Source organism: Bubalus bubalis, chromosome 19, assembly GCF_019923935.1.
Source record: "Bubalus bubalis isolate 160015118507 breed Murrah chromosome 19, NDDB_SH_1, whole genome shotgun sequence".
NCBI lineage: Eukaryota > Metazoa > Chordata > Mammalia > Artiodactyla > Bovidae > Bubalus > Bubalus bubalis.
The window spans coordinates 71,116,435-71,135,455 of NC_059175.1; the positions used below are offsets into that span (position 1 = coordinate 71,116,435).

The 19,021-nt window shown below is 66.3% G+C and overlaps 1 protein-coding gene across 5 annotated transcripts in view; it reads left to right on the top strand.

Annotated features, from left to right (window-relative positions):
* Positions 1-18,280, top strand: part of SLC12A7 (solute carrier family 12 member 7) — a 62,807-nt gene extending 44,527 nt beyond the window's left edge. For 2 of the 5 annotated variants that reach the window (XM_025270751.3, XM_025270752.3), the window contains exons 8-25: positions 379-590; positions 1,580-1,747; positions 3,063-3,161; positions 3,712-3,769; positions 4,076-4,250; positions 4,706-4,824; positions 5,024-5,122; positions 5,459-5,578; positions 6,234-6,338; positions 6,726-6,894; positions 10,174-10,369; positions 10,599-10,768; positions 11,871-12,002; positions 12,522-12,629; positions 12,923-13,101; positions 13,654-13,668; positions 16,517-16,650; positions 16,938-18,280. In XM_025270751.3, the coding sequence (XP_025126536.2) occupies positions 379-590; positions 1,580-1,747; positions 3,063-3,161; positions 3,712-3,769; positions 4,076-4,250; positions 4,706-4,824; positions 5,024-5,122; positions 5,459-5,578; positions 6,234-6,338; positions 6,726-6,894; positions 10,174-10,369; positions 10,599-10,768; positions 11,871-12,002; positions 12,522-12,629; positions 12,923-13,101; positions 13,654-13,668; positions 16,517-16,650; positions 16,938-17,029 (2,350 nt within the window). In that variant the 3' untranslated portion in view covers positions 17,030-18,280. The remainder of the gene's footprint in view (positions 1-378; positions 591-1,579; positions 1,748-3,062; positions 3,162-3,711; positions 3,770-4,075; positions 4,251-4,705; positions 4,825-5,023; positions 5,123-5,458; positions 5,579-6,233; positions 6,339-6,725; positions 6,895-10,173; positions 10,370-10,598; positions 10,769-11,870; positions 12,003-12,521; positions 12,630-12,922; positions 13,102-13,653; positions 13,669-16,516; positions 16,651-16,937) is intronic. The other 3 variants (XM_044932651.2, XM_025270755.3, XM_044932652.2) reach the window with 2 other exon arrangements.
* The last annotated feature ends 741 nt before the right edge of the window (positions 18,281-19,021 follow it).

The window sequence follows — 19,021 nt, forward strand, 5'->3', positions numbered from 1 at the left end:
TGGCAGCACCGCGCTGCTCCTGGCCGAGGCCTGTCCTCACCGGAGCCCCTGAGCAGGCTCCTTCCTTGTCCCCTTCGGGATTGAAGGCGGCGGCCCTGGTCACCGAGCGAGTGAGCCCCAGTGCCGCCCACACGGGGCTGGTCCAGGGGGCGCCTGGTCGGGGAGGCACTGGCCCTGAGTCCCCCCCCGGCTCCTGTGCGCCGCTGTGCACCCGTGGGTGAGCTGTTTGCGCCACGTCAGACGCCCCAGAGCAGAGGGTCACGAGACAGACCGGGGTGTCCCGCTCGTGGACGCAGCTCCTCCCCAGAGACCCCTGAGCCACACTTGGTTACACAGAGGGACAGTGGGCAGAGGCTTTTCACTGCCCGCCCCTACCAGGGTCTGTCTGCTGGGGAACCGCACGCTGTCCCGACGTGGCTTCGACGTCTGTGCCAAAGTCTACACCGCCAACAACGGCTCAGTGACCACCGCGCTCTGGAGCATCTTCTGCAACGGCTCCACGGACAGCGCTTCCTGCGACCAGTACTTTCTCCACAACAACGTCACCGAGATCCAAGGCATCCCGGGCGTGGCCAGCGGTGTCCTCCTGGGTGAGTGTCCCCCTCCGTGAGTGAGTGTCCCTCCCTGGTGAGTGTCCCCCTCCGTGAGTGAGTGTCCCTCCCTGGTGAGTGTCCCCCTCCGTGAGTGAGTGTCCCCCTCCGTGAGTGAGTGTCCCTCCCTGGTGAGTGTCCCTCCCTGGTGAGTGTCCCCTCCTGGTGAGTGTCCCTCCCTGGTGAGTGTCCCCTCCTGGTGAGTGTCCCTCCCTGGTGAGTGTCCCCTCCTGGTGAGTGTCCCCTCCCGTGAGTGTCCCTCCCTGGTGAGTGTCCCCTCCTGGTGAGTGTCCCCTCCCGTGAGTGAGTGTCCCTCCCTGGTGAGTGTCCCTCCCTGGTGAGTGTCCCCTCCTGGTGAGTGTCCCTCCCTGGTGAGTGTCCCTCCCTGGTGAGTGTCCCCTCCTGGTGAGTGTCCCTCCCTGGTGAGTGTCCCTCTCTGGTGAGTGGCCCCCCCTGGCGAGTGTCCCTTCCTGGTGAGTATCCCCTCCCGGTGAGTGTCCCCTTCTGGGTGAAAGTGCCCCCCAGGTGAGTGTCCGTCCCCTGGGTGAGCATCCCTTCCCTGGGTAAGTGTCCAGTACGTCTCTGCTGGCTGGGCATCCACTCCCACTCCTTGGGACCCTGTCCTTCTGTCCTGCTGGTGGCCGTGTGACTACATCCCCGGTTGCTGACCCTCTGGGCCCCCCGGGTTGGTGTTCCCAAGCTTAGACGCCCGGTGCGCCGTGGAGGGGCAGGCCAGGCCCTGGGCTTGCGGGGCAGCCGTCTGGGGTTAAAGGGGAGGTGGCGGTGGCCGGCAGGTAGCATGTCGGTGCGCGGCTGCCGTCCGCGATGGGCGTCTTCCTCAGACTCCAGCACTGAAGCCTTTGCTTCGGCCGTCAGGAGACATCATTTTCTCTGGGCTCAGTTGCTCCGAGTCCACATCCCTGTCCAGGCGGGGTCAGCTGAGCCCTGGGCGGGTACTGGGGTCTCGTGAGCCGCCCTTGCCCCTGCAGACAACCTGTGGAGCATGTATGCAGACAAGGGGGCGTTCGTGGAGAAGAAGGGGGTGCCCTCAGTGGCCGTGCCAGAGGAAGCCCGAGCCCGCGGGTTGCCCTACGTGCTAACTGACATCATGACCTACTTCACCATGCTGGTCGGCATCTACTTCCCGTCCGTGACCGGTGAGGCCCGGGTCCGGGGAGTCCAGTACACACCCCGCCCCACTGAGTGGGGGGCCTGGGAGGCTGTGTGGCGTCAGGCAGGTTCGTCCACGCTCTCCTGAGAGGCCAGGTTATTCAGAGAAGCCCTGTGACCGTGGCGTCAGCCGTGGATGTGACGGCTGTCGGAGGCTGCTGTCCTTGTGCGCATGAGAGAGTCTGCTGACCTTCCTGGAGGGACTGGGGTGCAGGCTAGCCCCTACGCCCGTGCGCGTGCGTACACACACACACACACACACACGTCCATAGGCTCACGTGTGCGTACACGCATGCACACCTGCTCCTAGGAAGCCCTCAGCCTGGCTGTGGTCCCCTGGCCCCCCAGCCGACCGAGCAGCCCGTGGTTGCGTGTCGGTCCCTGCTGCTCCAGGCTTCCTAGAGCCTGTCCACACACACTGGGGAGGCCGGCCTGCCGGGGGCCGCTCCCCTCCTGCCCGTGGCTCAGAGCTGGGGGAGGACAGACATGTCTCTAGCCTCCCCGTGGAAGTGGGTCATGTCTCACTTAGGCGGTAGTTGGGGTGGGGTCCAGCCCCTTGGGGGTCTTTCTCCTGTATTCCTGTCTCCCCGCCTGTTGGTGATGAGGGCATAGGAGCCTCCCCTGTGGGTGTGGGTGTTTCCACGCCCTGTGGCACCACGCCCACGGGCTCTGCTCAGGCCACGCCTGGGACAGATCACAGGCGCTAACAGATGTGTCTCCATGAGGATGTGCTCTGAGCTCAGATGGACTTACTCAGAGTTTATGTGCTGGATAGAGCGATGGGGGTGGAGGCGGAGGCTGCTCCCTGCGGGGGGTGGGGGGCTGAGGCTGGGCCACGTGCTGACCCAGGCCTGGCCCGGGGGTGAGTCAGCGTTTGGCAGCGGCCTCCCAGGACTTTCTCACTCCTGGCTGCGGGGATTGATGGCGTTCAGGGGACGAGGGCCGAGCTGGATGCTCGCAGAGGCTGACTCGGGCACTGACGCCCGGGGCTGAGCCGGGGCTGAGCCGTGCTCTGCTCTCTGCTGTGACTTGGTTCGTGGCTGGGCGGCTGATCCTGCGGACACTGTGGGGGACCTCAGGGTGTCCACCCATGTGCCCTGGCAGTCCCATGGCATATGGTGAGGTCCAGCCCGGTCTGTGAGGCCCAGCGTGCCGACAGCGGCCCTGTGCAGCCTGGGGTCTCCTGCGTGTTGTGAGGGAGCCCCCCTGCCTCCCACCGTGCTCAGACTCTGCCCGACGGGGCTGGGCGGGCACCGTCTCCCAGGTGTGCCCGGGGACCATCACCACCCTCTGTTTCCACAGGCATCATGGCGGGCTCAAACCGGTCCGGGGACCTCAGGGATGCGCAGAAGTCCATCCCCACCGGGACCATCCTGGCCATCGTGACCACGTCTTTCATTTGTATCCTTGGGAGCCCAGTGTGGGGGCCCAGTGTGGGAGGGTGGGCGGCTGTACCGTCCTCTGCTTGTGGCTGGGCCCTTGGGGCCTCCTCCATGTGCCCCCCACCCCCTCCTCTAGGTGGCCTCGGGTGGCCCTGACCACACGCCCGCTGTCAGAGGGGCTGGGCCGGCCTCTCCCTGACTCCTGGACTCCAGCATGGGTTGGTTGAACAGTGTGGCTTTGCCTGAGAACCAACCGCATGTAGTGAGCACTTAGCTCCATGACGCATGATCACATGCAGCTACGTGTGTGCTCACACCACGCTTTTGTCCAGCGGGGGTCCCTGGCGTCGCCATGCTCCCGTTTCTCCCCGAGTTCACCCCTTCCCAGCCGGCGAGGGTTCCCACTTGGTCCCAGCAGTGGTCACGCCGAGGGCCAGGCCTGTCCCGACTGACCCGAGGTATCCTGTCCAGGGGGCCGCGACCTGAGCGGGGGTGGGCAGGCGGGGGCTGGTGTGAGCCGGCCTGTGGCCAGTGTGTTCTGCCCGCTGCGCCCTTGACCCCGGCTTCAGACCTGTCCTGCATTGTGCTTTTCGGGGCCTGCATCGAAGGTGTGATCTTGCGAGATAAGTACGTTTCGTTCACGGCTTCCAGGAGCTCCTGGGCCAGCGCTGGTTTCTTTGATGACTAGCATTGAGACTGGGGAGGGCAGGGTGTCCAGCCTCGCGTGTCAGGGTGTCCCAGCGGTCGGCGTGCTGGGGTCGGGCCCATGTATCCCTCCTGTACTGGAGCCTGGAGCCCGCACCACGACCCTGGGCCCCGGGAGAGCTGGGTGCAGGGGCTCTGGGGGGCTGTCACTCCCTCTCGGTGGGTGGGAGTCAGTCTCTGTCCTCAGCCGCCCTCTGGAAGCTTGCGCCCCGCCCCCCACTCCCCCAGGTTCGGGGAGGCCCTGCAGGGGAACCTCGTCATTGGTATGCTGGCCTGGCCGTCTCCCTGGGTCATCGTCATCGGCTCCTTCTTCTCCACCTGCGGGGCCGGCCTGCAGAGCCTGACCGGGGCCCCGCGGCTGCTGCAGGCCATCGCCCGGGACTCCATCGTCCCCTTCCTGCAGGTGAGTGCCCCCCATCACGTGTGTGAGACCCCCGGGAAGCCTGCCTCTGAGGGCCCGGGGTCTGCCCCCGAGCGTGAGCGTCGTGATCAAAGGCTGGGGGGGGCGCAGGTCCCCGCCTCCAGCCTGGCCACCCCGCCCTGAGCCTGTGCTCTTGTCTCGCTCTGCGTCTACCTCGAACTCTGGGTTTCCTGTCCCGGACCATGTGCGGGAAGGAGGCAGGGGGCAAAGCTTCCTCCCGGGAGCCATGGTCCCCATGGGCCCTCCCAGGCTGTGCCCCCAGCCGGCACTTGACGGGAGCCCCGGGCTCCGCGCTCTGGCCTCTCCTCCTGGCTGTGGCTGGGTGGGGTCCATTCTAGTGTTGCAGCCCCGAGGCCTCCTTTGAGCTGAACACAAGCATCTCAGCCTCTTGCCCACACGTGAGCGTTCTTCCGGCACCCACCCCCTTCTCCGGGCAGGTGTTCGGCCACGGGAAGGCCAATGGGGAGCCCACGTGGGCCCTGCTGCTCACGGCACTCATCTGCGAGACAGGCATTCTCATCGCCTCCCTGGACAGCGTGGCCCCCATCCTGTCCATGTGAGTGGCCGCGGGGGGCTCCTGTTCATGGGGGCGCAGACAAGGCTGGGAGGACCTCCCGGGACCCAGCCCGGCCCTCACGGGGGTGGTGGTCGCAACTGGGAGGACCCCCGGGACCTGGCCCGGCCCTCACGGGGGTGGTGGCCACAGCTGGGAGGACCCCCGGGACTCGGCCCTCATGCTGCCGCTCGTGCCCCAGGTTTTTCCTCATGTGCTACATGTTCGTGAACCTGGCCTGCGCCCTGCAGACACTGCTCCGCACACCCAGCTGGCGCCCACGCTTCAAGTACTACCACTGGTGAGCATGCGGAGCTGCTCCTGCCATCCCGGGGCGTGCTGGGGGCAGCCCTGCCAGGGCCCCAGCCATCCTTCCTGGACCAGGGGTCTCCCAGCCCTGGGGCCCCCCGCCCTTCCTGGACCGGGGGTCTCCCAGCCCCGGGGCCCCACCACCCTTCCTGGACCTGCCATTCCCCAGCCCCGGGGCCGCTTCAGCCCTCGGGACGGCCCGGGTGGACGTGCCTCAGCCAGCACCAAGGCTCGGGTCCTTCTGCTGGGGTGGGGGAGGCCTGCAGGGCGGCTGCTCCAGCGCTGGCTGGGGTTCGGGTGGCGAGTCTAGCCCCGCTGCTGCCCCCAGGACGCTGTCCTTCCTGGGCATGAGCCTGTGCTTCGCGCTGATGTTCGTCTGCTCCTGGTACTACGCGCTGTGCGCCATGCTCATCGCCGGCTGCATCTACAAATACATCGAGTACCGCGGGTGAGAGGGGGCCGCACGTCCTTCAAGTCCGCTCCGCGTCTGCTACGACCTGTCGTTGGGTTTGTCTGTGTCCCAGTGTAGAAGCCAGGCTGTTTTAGCAGTGTGTCTGTGAGCTGTGAGATCCGTCTGATGACGGCCCTGACGTGTGGTGGATTATAACGTTTCTAAAGGGTTCCCTGTGAGATCCTGAGCAACGGGTGGGTCACTTGCATCTCAGAGCCCCAGGTCCATCACGGGGGCATTTTCCCTGGACACCCTGGCCCCGTCCGGGAGCAGAGGCCTTGGGGAGGTGGGACCTGGGGGCTTCTTGGGCTTGAGGCGACGAGAGGGCTCTGGGGGTGCAGCCTGAAGGCCCCATCCAGCTCTTCCAAGCTTGGAGGGAGGGTCTGGGGGCCTCGACCGCTGCCGCAGCCCCCTGCCCCACCCGCCCTGTTGGCAGCCCCGTGACTCCCATGCTGGCACCAGTGCTGCTCCCGCACCCCCATTCTGCACAGGTCGTCCCCCGCGTCCTGCTGCCCCATTCCTGCCCAGCCCAGGAAGCCCCCCCGTTTGCCACAGAAGCACCGAGAGACCCCCACGGCCCCGGGCTGGCTGACTGTGGGTCCACCTGGGTGTGCTGGGGGCCGGGCCTCATCCCTGTGCGCCTCCCCCGCAGGGCCGAGAAGGAGTGGGGTGACGGCATCCGCGGGCTGTCGCTGAACGCCGCCCGCTACGCCCTGCTGCACGTGGAGCACGGCCCGCTGCACACCAAGAACTGGAGGTGAGCCGGCCCATGCCCTGTCCTGAGGTCAGGCCTCACGGAGGGAAGGGGTGCACCTCCCCCATTAGAGGCGGTGGTTCCCGAGCGCCAGGACCACTCACCTGACCATGTTCCCCATCCTGAGGTCTGGCCTCACGGAGGGAAGGGGTACCCCCTCCCTTTAGGGGCAGTGAGACCGGGAGCCGGGACCACTCAGCCTGCCGCTCAGCTCGGGTCTGATCTCTGGTCGGGGCGTTGGGTGCAGGGGGTGAGCAGAGCTAGATGGGGCCCCACCATGGATGGAGGGGGCCTGCCCGCCTCCCCACTCCTGGGAGGGGCTGCCCCCTGGAACCTGGGCTTTCCCTGGTTGGTGCTGCGATGCTGCGGTAACGCCTCCCCGCCCCCCAGGCCCCAGGTGCTGGTCCTGCTGAACCTGGATGCCGAGCAGCGCGTGAAGCACCCCCGCCTGCTCTCCTTCACCTCACAGCTCAAGGCTGGCAAGGGCCTGACCATCGTGGGCTCCGTGCTGGAGGGCACCTTCCTGGACAAGCACGTGGAGGCTCAGCAGGCCGAGGAGGTGGGCTGCCTGGTGTGGGGGGAGTGGGCGGCCCCACCAGTGTTTCTACAGACGACTGCCACCATCCCTTGGGTTGTTCTGTTCTTGTTTCCAAGCAGGTGTGGTGTCTGAGTTTGAACAGGCAGGGAGGGAACCATTGAGACTTAGAGTACACACCCTGAGGCCTTGGGCAGGGCCAGGCCAGGGCTCTGAGGGGCTGGGCAGGGCAGAGGGTAGGGCCGAACGCTGCTCCCAGGGCAGGACTCCGAGTGGGCAAGACCGGCTCGAGTTCCCTCTGTTCCGCTTCAGGGCCCATTCAGAGGGGGCCACTGGGGCCGTCCAGCACTCTGTCCTCCGACTTTGACTCAGATGGGCGCAGCCCAGCCGCAAGGTGTGGGCCACCGTGGGCGCCCTTGTTTGCTGTCCCCACGTGTGGGCTGCCTGGTGGGTCTGGCTTAGCCCTGCCGTCCCTGTGTTTATAAACCAGGCTGCGCTCGGAGGTCCTCCAGAGTGCCTGGGGCGGCCCAGCCTCTCGGAGGGTCGCAGCCCATGTATCTTGAGGCGTCCGCCCCCTTCCTCAGCGGTGGGACAGGCACCCGCACAGGGACCCCCCGGGGGCCTGCGCCTCGACGCAGGCTGCTGGGGGCACGGCGAGGCCTCTTCCTTGTCTGCAGGGGCTCCAGCTGTCCTCTCTGGGGTCATCGTGACCCAGGGGTTGGACACGGCAGCTGTTGGTGTCAGCTGTGCGTGTAGACGCCACGGTCATGGCTGTGACCTTGGGCATGACACCGAGGTCATGGCTGTGAGCCTGGGTCATGGCCGTGGGCTGTGGGCGCAGACACCAGGGTCGTGGCCGTGGGCCGTGGGTGTGCACCCCTGGGTCATCTGTGACTTTGGGTTAGACACTGAGTTTGTGGCTGTGACCCTGGGTCATGGTCGTGGGCCATGGGTGTGGACTGGGGTCGTGGCCGTGGGCCATGGCCGTGGGCCGTGGGTGTGCACCCCGGGGTCGTCTGTGACTGTAGGCGTGGACACCGGGGTCGTGGCCGTGGGCTGTGGGTGTGGACACCGGGGTCGTGGCCGTGATCCCGGGTGTGCACCCCGGGGTTGTCTGTGACCGTGGGTGCAGACACCGGAGCGTGGTGTGGGTTTGACCCCAGGTCATGGCCGCGATCCTGGCGTGGATGCCGTGTGTCATTCTTTCCGGCAGAGCAGCTCCAGGTGTTGGCGCTGTCTTCTGGAGCCCCTGCGTCTGGTGTGAAGACGCTCCAGACCCGATCCCCACGCCAAGGTGGGGGCCGGCTCTGTGCTCAGAGTGCCGGGGTGGCCTCCGGCTGCACTCGTGCGGGGCCGTGTGCCGGAGAGCGTCGTCTCTGTGACCGTGGCCCCTTTGGCCCCCCAGTGTCTCTGGGGACGGGTGGGGAGGTGGGTGTCTGGCCAGCACTGAAGGGGTGGGGGTCAGAGCTCAGTGCCGCCTGAAACGGCACCAGCAGAGCTCGATTCACGGCCCCCTTCCAGACCTGAGGGCATCACCCACGTGTCCCTCCAGCCCTTTCTTGGCTGCTGTTTTTAAACAAACGACTCTGTGGAAATACTGTTCCGCATACTCATTTTGTTTTTAACCATTGTTCTCCCAGTTGGCCAGATGCTTGTGGTGTTTTAACAAAGGCCGCACAGGGCTCCTTTCCTGGATGAGCTCTGAGTTCTGTTCTGTGGAATCCGCTGTGGAATCCACTGTCCTTGGCGTGGGGGTGGTTCCCGACGCCCCTGAGGCCGGGCAAAGTTGCAGTTCTCGTCTCTGTGATGGTTTATGGAGAAGCAGGCCGCCCCACTCGGGTGCTCAGCCATCTCTACCTCGAGGGCCTGTCCCATCCCAAGCCGGTGGCTGGATCCTGGCGCTGCTGGGGGTTACCCCAGGTGTCTGGCAGGGATGGAGCTCAGACTCGTGTGGATTCCCCAGAGGAGGGGCTGGTGGAAGCGCTCACGGGGGACTCAGAGGGTGAGGACCGTGGGCAGGCCATGGTCAGGTGCCCCAGGTTTGCTGTGCTGGACGTGCCTGCTGGATGCACCCACGCGGCTTTGCAGGCGGAAGCCTGGGCAGTGCTCGTGGGCCTGCCTGGACACATTATGTGTCAGCCCGTTCGTGGAAGCGGCGGCCTTGCTGGGTGGGGGGCCCTGCTGGTTCTGGGGAGATGGAGCGGCCCACATCAGATGATCCGGTGAGCAGAGGGCCGGCCGGGTGTTGGGGGAGCGTGGGTGAGGCTGGTCTCCTGGGGCAGGAGAGCTCACCATGGACCCTCGGGCTCAGCGTGGGGCTGCTGTCTGAAGCCCTGGAGCGCTGCTGCTCGGAACCCCACGGGGGCTCCTCGAAGCCCCAGCGCAGGTCCGCATTCCTGCCCGTGATCTGGAAAGCCGTTGGTCTCAGAGCTGGAATGCGTGGCCTTTGAGCCCCTCGAGCAGGGAGGCCAAGCCCCCAGACTGGTCTCCGGGAGCGCATGTCCAGGGGTTCTGAGCGGCGGTGCAGCTGCACTGAGGCAGCCCTGGGCCACGTCCCAGCTGCTGGGACCCTTGCAGGTGGTCGCTTTCGTCTGGGCGGTCGAGGGGGCCGTGCTGCTGAGGGGAGACGTGTTGGTTAGAGTTCCCTGGGTGTCCGTCACAAGCGCCCACAGCAGGGGCTCAGGACAAGTGAGGTTGGCTGTCTCGGCTCTGAGGCCAGAGGCCCAGCGTCCACGCCTTCTTCGCGGGGCCATGCTCCTACTCGGGCGGGGCCCACGCCAGGCCCCAAAGGCCAGTCAGCAGGGCTGGGAGGCGGCCGGCAGGCACAGGCTGGGCCATCTGGACAGAAGGCCTCCTGTGGTCCGTGAGTGTATGGCCTCCCTGGGCATCGAGCTGCCGTTGGGGGCTGGCATGTGGTCCAGGAGGCCGGCCTGTCCCTCTTGAATCACCGGCTTCGCGGGCTTCTAGGAGGAGCCTTTGGGCCCCACGCTTCCTGGCCTGGCCCCCAGGAAGCAGGAGCCGGGGCAGGGTGTCCGTGCACGGGAGTGGGTAGGCCGTGACCGCACGGTCCCAGTGATGACCTTTGCCCCCGCGCTCCCATGGGCACGTGCACGCACATGTGCTCACGCACACAGGCAGCGCCGAGCACACCGAGCCCTGGCCTGGGCTCCAGCCGCTCAGCCTCCAGCCTCCACGTGTGAGGCTGTGACGTCTGTGTGGAAGCTGCCCGGCGCCCGGGGTGGGGGTGACGGGGTGCCTCCAGCCCCCTGCTGACCGCCGCCCGCCCGCCTGCCCGCGTCGCAGAACATCCGGGCCCTGATGAGCGCCGAGAAGACCAAGGGCTTCTGCCAGCTGGTGGTGTCGTCCAGCCTGCGGGACGGCACGTCGCACCTCATCCAGTCGGCCGGCCTGGGGGCCATGAAGCACAACACGGTGCTTGTGGGCTGGCCCGGGGCCTGGAAGCGGGAGGACAGCCCCTGCTCCTGGAGGAACTTCGTTGGTGGGTTCGCGGCCCGCGCCCCGCTCGGAGAGGGGCTCATGGTTCCCGGGGAGTGGGGGGGCCGGGGGCGGTTCCAGGCCGGCCACCCCAGCCGCAGGGTGGTGGGCTTGAGGACCCTGCCCCCGAGGGGCTGCACGGAGACCCCAGCCCACCCCCACCCGGCTGCTCCCAGTGGCCCCAGGCGGCTGGGTCCTGCGGCCCCGTGACCCATGACCGCCCCTCCCTGCAGATACCGTGCGTGACACCACGGCCGCACAGCAGGCCCTGCTGGTGGCCAAGAACGTGGACCTGTTCCCTCACAACCAGCAGCGCTTAAGCGGCGGGCACATCGACGTCTGGTGGATTGTCCACGACGGGGGCCTGCTCATGCTGCTGCCCTTCCTGCTGCGGCAGCACAAGGTGGGGGGCAGGGGAGGGGCACGCAGGGCACGCAGGCAGAGGGGCGCAGGGGAGGCCACACGGGGAGGCACGCGGGGTCGTGAGGAGCAGGGTTTACATGGGGGCAGGGCTCATGGAGGGTGGGGTCACCGGAGGCTGGGCTTGTGGGGGTGGGGTTGCCCGAGGGTGGGGTCATGGGGGTGGGGTCGCCTGATGGTGGGGTCACCGGGATGGGGTCACCGGGGTGGGGTCGCCTGAGGGTGGGGTCGCCTGAGGCTGGGGTCACGGGGGTGGGGTCACCTGAGGCTGGGGTCACGGGGGTGGGGTCACCTGAGGGTGGGGTCATGGGGGTGGAGTCACCTGAGGGTGGGGTCATGGGGGTGGGGTCACCGGAGGCTGGGCTTGTGGGGGTGGGGTCACCCGAGGCTGGGGTCGTGGGGGTGGGGTCGCCCGAGGCTGGGGTCACGGGGTGGGGTCGCCCGAGGCTGGGGTCACGGGGGTGGGGTTGTGGGGGTGGGGTCACCCGAGGGTGGGGTCGTGGGGGTGGGGTCACCTGAGGCTGGGGTCACGGGCGTGGGGTCACCTGAGGGTGGGGTCACGGGGGTGGGGTCACCTGAGGGTGGGTCACCTGAGGCTGGGGTCATGGGGGTGGGGTCACCTGAGGGTGGGGTCATGGGGGTGGGGTCACCCGAGGCTGGGGTCACGGGGGTGGGGTCACCTGAGGGTGGGTCACCTGAGGCTGGGGTCATGGGGGTGGGGTCACCTGAGGGTGGGGTCATGGGGGTGGAGTCACCTGAGGGTGGGGTCATGGGGGTGGAGTCACCTGAGGGTGGGGTCATGGGGTGGGGTCACGGGGGTGGGGTCACCTGAGGGTGGGGTCGTGGGGGTGGGGTCACGGGGGTGGGGTCACCTGAGGGTGGGGTCATGGGGTGGGGTCACGGGGGTGGGGTCACCTGAGGCTGGGGTCACGGGGGTGGGGTCGCCTGAGGCTGGGGTCACGGGGGTGGGGTCACCTGAGGCTGGGGTCACGGGGGTGGGGTCGCCTGAGGCTGGGGTCGTGGGGGTGGGGTCGCCCAGGCTGGGGTCCGGGTGGCAGCACACAGGAGTGACGGCCCCGCCCCAGGTGTGGAGGAGGTGTCAGATGCGCATCTTCACGGTGGCCCAGGTGGACGACAACAGCATCCAGATGAAGAAGGACCTGCAGACCTTCCTGTACCACCTGCGGATCAGCGCCGAGGTGGAGGTGGTGGAGATGGTGAGGGCCGGGCACTGGGCGCTGGGCAGGGCCTCCGATCCCCACAGCCCCGGTCGAGTCGTCCCCGGAGTCCGTCCTGAGCTCCCGGACGGCTGCGTCTCAGGCTCTCTCTGTCCCTGTGAGCTTGGCTTCAAGGAGGGCTGGGCGGCTTGCAGCGAGTCCCTCAGTGTAGCTTTGCTTGAAGCCTTCCCTGTGGGTGGCTGGGCTGTGAGTGCGCCGTGGGAAGACTCAGCTGCACTGAATGTGACCACGGGGCCGGCCGCTAGTCGGGATCTGAGCCCTGTGGCCAGTGAGAGGCTCTTGTCGGTCCTGTGCGGGTGGGTGGGCCTGTGTCCAGAGCCGGGGTGGTCCTTACTCCTCGAGGGCCTCTCACGTGTCCGTGACCACGGCCCCGGGAAGGGCGAGGGTGTTCAGTCATGACGTTCTTGGGTGGGCACGCTGGAGCCAGGCTCTGCGCCCACAGGGGGCCATGGTCTGTGGTCAGGGGATGGGGGTCAGCCTCGTGCTTCGGGCCTGCAGGTGGAGAGCGACATCTCGGCCTTCACTTACGAGCGGACACTGATGATGGAGCAGCGGTCGCAGATGCTGAAGCAGATGCAGCTGTCCAAGACAGAGCGGGAGCGGGAGGTGAGTAGGCTCTGAGGTCTCCGGTGCGTTTCGCCTCCACGCCTAGCCCTCCCCCTTACCATCCCCCTCCCCACTCTGCCGTGGTCAAGGTCATGCCCTCATGGGCCTGGGCTCAGGGGCCATGTCGCTGTGTCCATCTTGGGTCCTTGGGGCCCGCTGGCTTCTCTCTCCCCGGGGTTGGCTCCTGTCCTGGAGGGCGTCGCGGCCCCGGGCCAGCACCGCGCTCTCGGGAGCTGTGTGTGCCTGCGATTGGGCGGGCTGGTGAGTGAGGCTGCGCTTCCCCGCCCCGCCAGGCTCAGCTCATCCATGACAGGAACACGGCTTCCCACTCGGCCATGGCCGCCAGGGCCCAAGCCCCATCCACACCCGACAGGGTGCAGATGACCTGGACGAAGGAGAAGCTGGTTGCTGAGAAGCATCGGAACAAGGACGCCACTGTGTCTGGGATCAAGGACCTCTTCAACCTGAAGCCGTGAGTGTCACGCTGCCCCGACCGCAGCTGAGGGGGCCCCGCTGTCTGTTAGGAGCCGCAGCCCACACAGCCCGTGAGTGGGAGGGGGGTGGGCCAACCTAGGGCGCAGTTAGCGGGGATGCTGGTGAGAAGGCCGATGAGGCTGCCGTTGACCTTCCTGGTGGGGGTCCCAGCATCCAGAGGTCAGGGCCAAGCCCCAGTGGGGACCCTCCGAGCTGCCCTTCTGCCTGGGGCCCACACCCTGCTTGGCTCACAGCTGCGGCGTTGAGCTGAGAGCCCTGGGGCTGGCCCCGTTGCAGTGCATGGTGTGGCTGGACCTGGGAGGTGGAGGGGGTCCTGGGTGGGAGGCCAGGACAGCGTCTGCAGAGTCTTGGGCAATGGAGCTGAGCCACAGAGCCCTACTGGTCACAGGGTCCGGGGGGTTCGAGGGGCCCGTGCCCTCAAGAAGGACCCTGTCAGCTGAGAAGGGCGGCCTGCCGGAGCTCGCAGCCGTGCGATGCGTGCTGTGTGTTCTCCTGAAGTAACGCGCTCTCTATTTTCTCTCCCGTGTAGTGAATGGGGAAACCTGTAAGTCGCCCCCTTACCCCGGACCTCGTAGACGTGGTTGCCTGGCATGCGCTGCATGCACAACCCCCGTGAACCGCGTGTGCATGTCCGAGTGTGTACACAGCCCCGTGTGTGTGCAGGGCCCAGTGTGTGGGTGCTTCCGTGAGTATGTGTGTGTGCCTGGCCTTGTGCATGCGTGTGTCCATGTATATTTACTTGGCCCCACATGTGGGTCGGTGTGTACCTGTGCAACCCCATGTGTGGGTGTGCTCGGTCCTGTGTGTGTGCATGTCTGTGTACATGTGCCTGGCCTGTGTGTGTATTTGTGTGTATGTGTGTCTGTGTGTGTATACGTGTGTCTGTGGCTATGTGCCTGGCCCGCGTACATGTCCGTGTGTGTGTGTGTACTTGTGTGTCCATGATGTATATATACATCTGGCCCGTGTGCGTGCATGTCCGTGTGTGCCTGCGTGTCCATGTACATGTGCCTGGCCTGTGTGTGTGCGTGTATGTGTCCATTATGTACTTGTGCCTGGCCTGTGTGCGTGCTCGTGTGTGTGTGTGCATGTCCGTGTACGTGTGCCTGGCCTGTGTGCATATCTGTGTATGTCTGTGTGTCTGTGTACATGCGCCTGATCTGTGTGTGCGTGTCCGTGTACATGTGGCGCTCCCCCACCCTGGCTTTCCGTAATTTCCTGTTTAGTTTGCTCCCTCTGTCCAGAGCCACTCGGGGCGCATACCCAAAATTCCTTCTCTGGGTAGCGCGTGAGGACCGGGCCAGGGTGGCCCTGAGCGGCTCTGCGGCGGAGCGGAGGCTGGCTGTGCCCGAAGCTGCAGTGATTGTTCACCCATGTCCCTCGGGGCCAGGGGTTCAGGCTCTGTGTTCCGGCTCAGCTGGATAGCATATCCTCCCGTCTGCCTGGTGCCGGGCACGCCTTGCCCCCAGGAAGTGGCACCTTCAGTCTCAGGGGCAGGGGTGTGGGTGAACCTCTGGAGCTGGGGCTCCAGGCTGGGGGTGCTGTCTCTGCCTCTGTCTGCCCTGGCCCTGTGTGACTTCCGGGCTGTCTTCCCTCCCTCGGGAGCCCTGGCCACTCACCCTGCAGAGCCATGGGTTTCAGGGCTGCACTTCCAGCCCCTAAATCCGAGTGGACTGCACAGAGGGGACAGGACCCACAGACGAGCTGGGAGCACAGGGCCGAACACTTGCCTGCTGTTCTTTTGTGAATTTAAAGTGCCCTCCATGCAAAGCCTCCTGACTGAAAGACAAAAACAAGTCTGCGGACACAGAGGCGGGCGTCCCCGCAAAAGGCGCTGGGAGCCCTGGGCCCGCGTCCTGTGTGGGCCCGGTGGGTGAGCAGGATGCCTGGGAGGCGGGCTCGGGGACAGGGCCTCCCCCCGGGCGCCTCCTTGGAGTCGGCTGGAGGGACTCCCAGAAGGTGGGTGGTCAGCCCGTTGATGACACGTGCTTGCCCCAAGGGGGGCTCCCTGGGCCCTGTGAACCGGGTGTGTGGTCACCGGTGTCCTCCGGGCCACCATCCGGAGCGAGGATCTGGTCTCCAGCTCTGTGCCCAGGCTGGCCTGAGTCCTTCGCCGTGCATCCAGCTGCCCGCCCCCCACCCGAGCCACAGCCCTGGCCTGAGTGCCCCTCCCTGCCAGGCTCAGCTCCCGGCCGCCTGTCCCCGTCTATGGCCTCACAGCTGGTCTCTGTTCGTGTCCTAGACACTCAAGGGCTGCTTGGCCTCCGCCCTCCACGGGGCCTGTCATCTGGGAGGCGTGGGCCTGTCCGGCCCCAGACTCCTGATTTTTAGATTATATGTTTTCAGACCCTTAACCCAGAGAGACCCTTTGATATCACATGCACATTCCTGGGGTCATTGCCCCTGAACACAGTAGTAATCGTGGTCCATCCTGGCAACTAATTCACGGTTCTTGTAACAAAAGAGCCCCGACTGCCGTGGACAGGCCCAGCCTGTAATTTTATCAGACAAAATTGGAGAGAGGAAGCCAAGAGCTCCATTTCCCGGCTTCCCTCCTGGTAATTGGCGGCTGTAATTGGCTTCATTTGGCCGAAGGGCTGTGTTGATCAAAGGCTGTGGTCCACGATTCCTCCACGGGCCTTTCCCTGACCCCTCGTGGGGCGGCCTCTGTCTGTCTGCCCACTCCTCTCAGTTCGGGCCGTGGGTGACCTTCGAGCTGTGTCTCCCATGTGTGGCCCCGGAGTTGGCAGAGGTGCCCGAGTGCCCAGCACACAGGGAGCTGCTGGCGCCATGAGGCAGGTGGTCGCAGCTGGGGTGTACTCCATGCATCCCGGAAGGTGGCTTGCTGGGGGGTGCCCAGGAGGGTGGGGGGCATCCCCAGGCCCACTCCCCCGGGGACCCTCCCTCAGGTCCCCCGTGGCTGCTCCATCCGCTCCTGGGGAGTGGAGATGGGGCGGGCCAGGAGGACGTGGGCACAGGGTCCGGTCACCGTGGGCGGGGGGCCCTGTTCCAAGACCTCCAGCCTCGGGAGCAGGTGGAGGGCCAGGGCCCCCCCCCTTACTCGCCCTCTGCCTGGCCCTCTGGACCCCAGCCCATGTCAGCAAGAGCGAGGGGCAGCCTTTAAGGCTGACCCAGCCCCGGGCAGAGGTCTCCACGGGAGATGCCCTGCGAGCTGGCGGGCTGCCCCATACCATCCTGCAGCTGTGCTCAGAGCACAGAATCCAGCTCCCCCCGGGCTTCGTCACAGCCCCCCGTGGACTCAGTGCCCCTGGGGTGCTCTGTGCGGCGGGTCAGACCTGTGCCCACCCGCCCTTTCTCATGGGAGCCGAGCAGGCCTGAGCCCGGGGCCCGGGACGCGGCTGGAGGTGCCGAGTGAGTGTCTTCCTCCTCAGGAACCAGTCCAACGTGAGGAGGATGCACACGGCCGTGAGGCTCAATGGCGTCGTCCTTGACAAGTCCCAGGACGCCCAGCTGGTCCTCCTGAACATGCCGGGGCCCCCCAAGAACCGGCAGGGGGATGAGAACTGTATCCTTTGCTGGCACTGTCCCTGTGGGGCGGGTCATGCTGCGCTGCCTCCTGCTCAGCGGAGGAGCCCTTGCCATGGGCTGAGGGGCGGCCTGGGCAGCCCAGGATGTGGGGTCCTGGTGGACAGACAGGGCCCATTCCCCTCCCCCAGTCTCCCACCCCGAAGTACCTGGGTCCCAGCTTCCTCCACCTCCGGCCAAGTCCCAACGATGCAGCTTGTGGGGAGTTGGGGGCGCCCTTCGTGTTTGTGTGGGGCTGGCTGCGTCCTTAACTCGGCCCCGCTGCAGATATGGAGTTCCTCGAGGTCCTGACCGAGGGGCTGAACAGGGTGCTGCTGGTCAGGGGCAGCGGCCGGGAGGTGGTCACCATCTATTCCTAGTGCCCTGACCCCGCTGGCCGGCCGGGCAGGTGTGCCGATGGAGCCGCAGAGCGCACTGACCGGCGCTGACATCCTGTGGAAGTCGCTAGAATGCCCCTGGGCGCGCCTGTCCAGGCCGAGCGCCGGCATGCACTCAAGCTTTGCTTGTGTCCACCCCCCCCGGGCTCCTCCCCCCAGGAGGCTGGCAGAGACTGGAACGCAGCGGCCACCTCGTGTGGCCCAGCGAGGCGGGAAGCCCCCGGACGGACACTCAGAACTGACTCCCCGAGGCGGGAAGCCCCCAGACGGACTCTCAGAGCTGACTCCCCGAGGCAGGAAGCCCCCGGACAGACTCAGAGCTGACTCCCCAGCTGGGCCTTTGGGCTGCTGTGCACTTAGGGTTACTCTGAGCCCCGGCCCCAGGTGCCCACGAGGAGCCGCACAGACCCTGGGTGGCCCTGGGCGCGGGGTCTCCCCAGCTGCAGCCCCTCCTGGGTTTAGGCTCCAGGAAACGGCAGGCGACGGCGGGGATGCCTTCGGGATCTGGAGTCCCGCACACGCGAGCATCTGACGCACACTTGTTCCGGCGACCCCGGTTCCCACTCCTCATGCTGGAGGGGGTCGGGCCGCGGCCAAGGCTCCCAGCCACGCTTGGAGCACTGACAGGCGGCCCCAGGCCGCTGACGCGACGCCTTCCGATGGCTGGCCTGTGTCTGCACGTTGCACGCGCCGTCACGCCCACTGTGTGTTGTTGGAGTAACTTGTGTGCCTCACTTTCCTTAACAGCTTATTTATTTATTTAAACACTGAGGGGCGGGGGGTTCACTGGTAAAAGCTGTCCGTACAGAGATCGCTTCGATGGAAGGGGCCCGAAATGGCCCAGCCTTGCTGTCACTGGCTTCTGTGGGCTCCCAAGGAATCGGCCTGGCCCGTGGGCATCAGGTCAGGCGGGGGCCAAGCGGCTGTTGGGCAGCGTGCAGTGGCCACAGCTAGTGCCAAATGCCACGGGTGGGCGGGGGTCTGGTTCAGGCCTGAGTTGGGCAGTGAAACCCAGCCCAGTGGCTTCCGGCCGCCTCCTGCATCTGCGGAGGGCCCGCGGGTCCCGCTCCTGAGTCCCGTGGCCCCGGCCGGCGTGGGCCTGTGTCTTCACCAGCGGCCTTTCCACTGTCAACCATGGAACCGCAAGCCATTTAGAGTTGATTTCTTGTTTCCCTTTTTTAGGTTCTTTGTATCATTTTGTTAGCAGAAAAATAAAGTTGTATAGAACCCGAATGTGTTGAAGGATCTCGTGTGACTCTTTCAGCCTAGAAATGAAACACTCAGAGCTGCCTGCTGCTTCTCTTGGAGTTGTCCTCAGGTCTGATCAGCACAGCAAACCCAGGTGCTGGAAGAGTGACTGTGTGAACTGGCTGAAGTAAAGACAGAGACCAGAGCAACCACAGCGGGTACGGGGGCCGAGCTGTCCCCAGACCCGGTGGGCAGCCCGGCCGTGAGGTCCTGCTGTGTGCTGGGCGACTCCGCCTGTAACCCCCCAGCAGAATCAGGAGAGAACCGTGACGAGGGGCCTCTGCTCGGACACGTGGGCTGGGGCTGCAGCAGCCCTCCCGCCCAAGACGGGGACCCAAGGGAGGGAGACCAGAAGGTGCTGCCCAGACGCAGAGAGGCCGCTGGGGCTGCTTCTCGGGGTTAAGCCGGTGACCCAGCAGTTCTGCTGTTGGACACGATAGCTGGTGGACATGGACTCCACGAAGGCGTGGCTGAGCGTGTCCCCACTCAGCCGTCCCCACGTGGGAGCACGGGCAGGCAGGATGCACATGTTCTCAATGGCGCCGGTCAGTCCTGAGATGGCGCAGGGCTAAGCTGCCTGCTGGGAGCCCAGAGCATCCCACGGCGAGAGACGTGGGCGCCATGGTCAGCTGCCCCTCGGGCCACAGAGCTGGGGGAGCCAGAGACAGGCATGGGCGACAGGCAGACATGGGGTAATGGAGCGAGAGGCCGGGCAGGCGCGCAGTC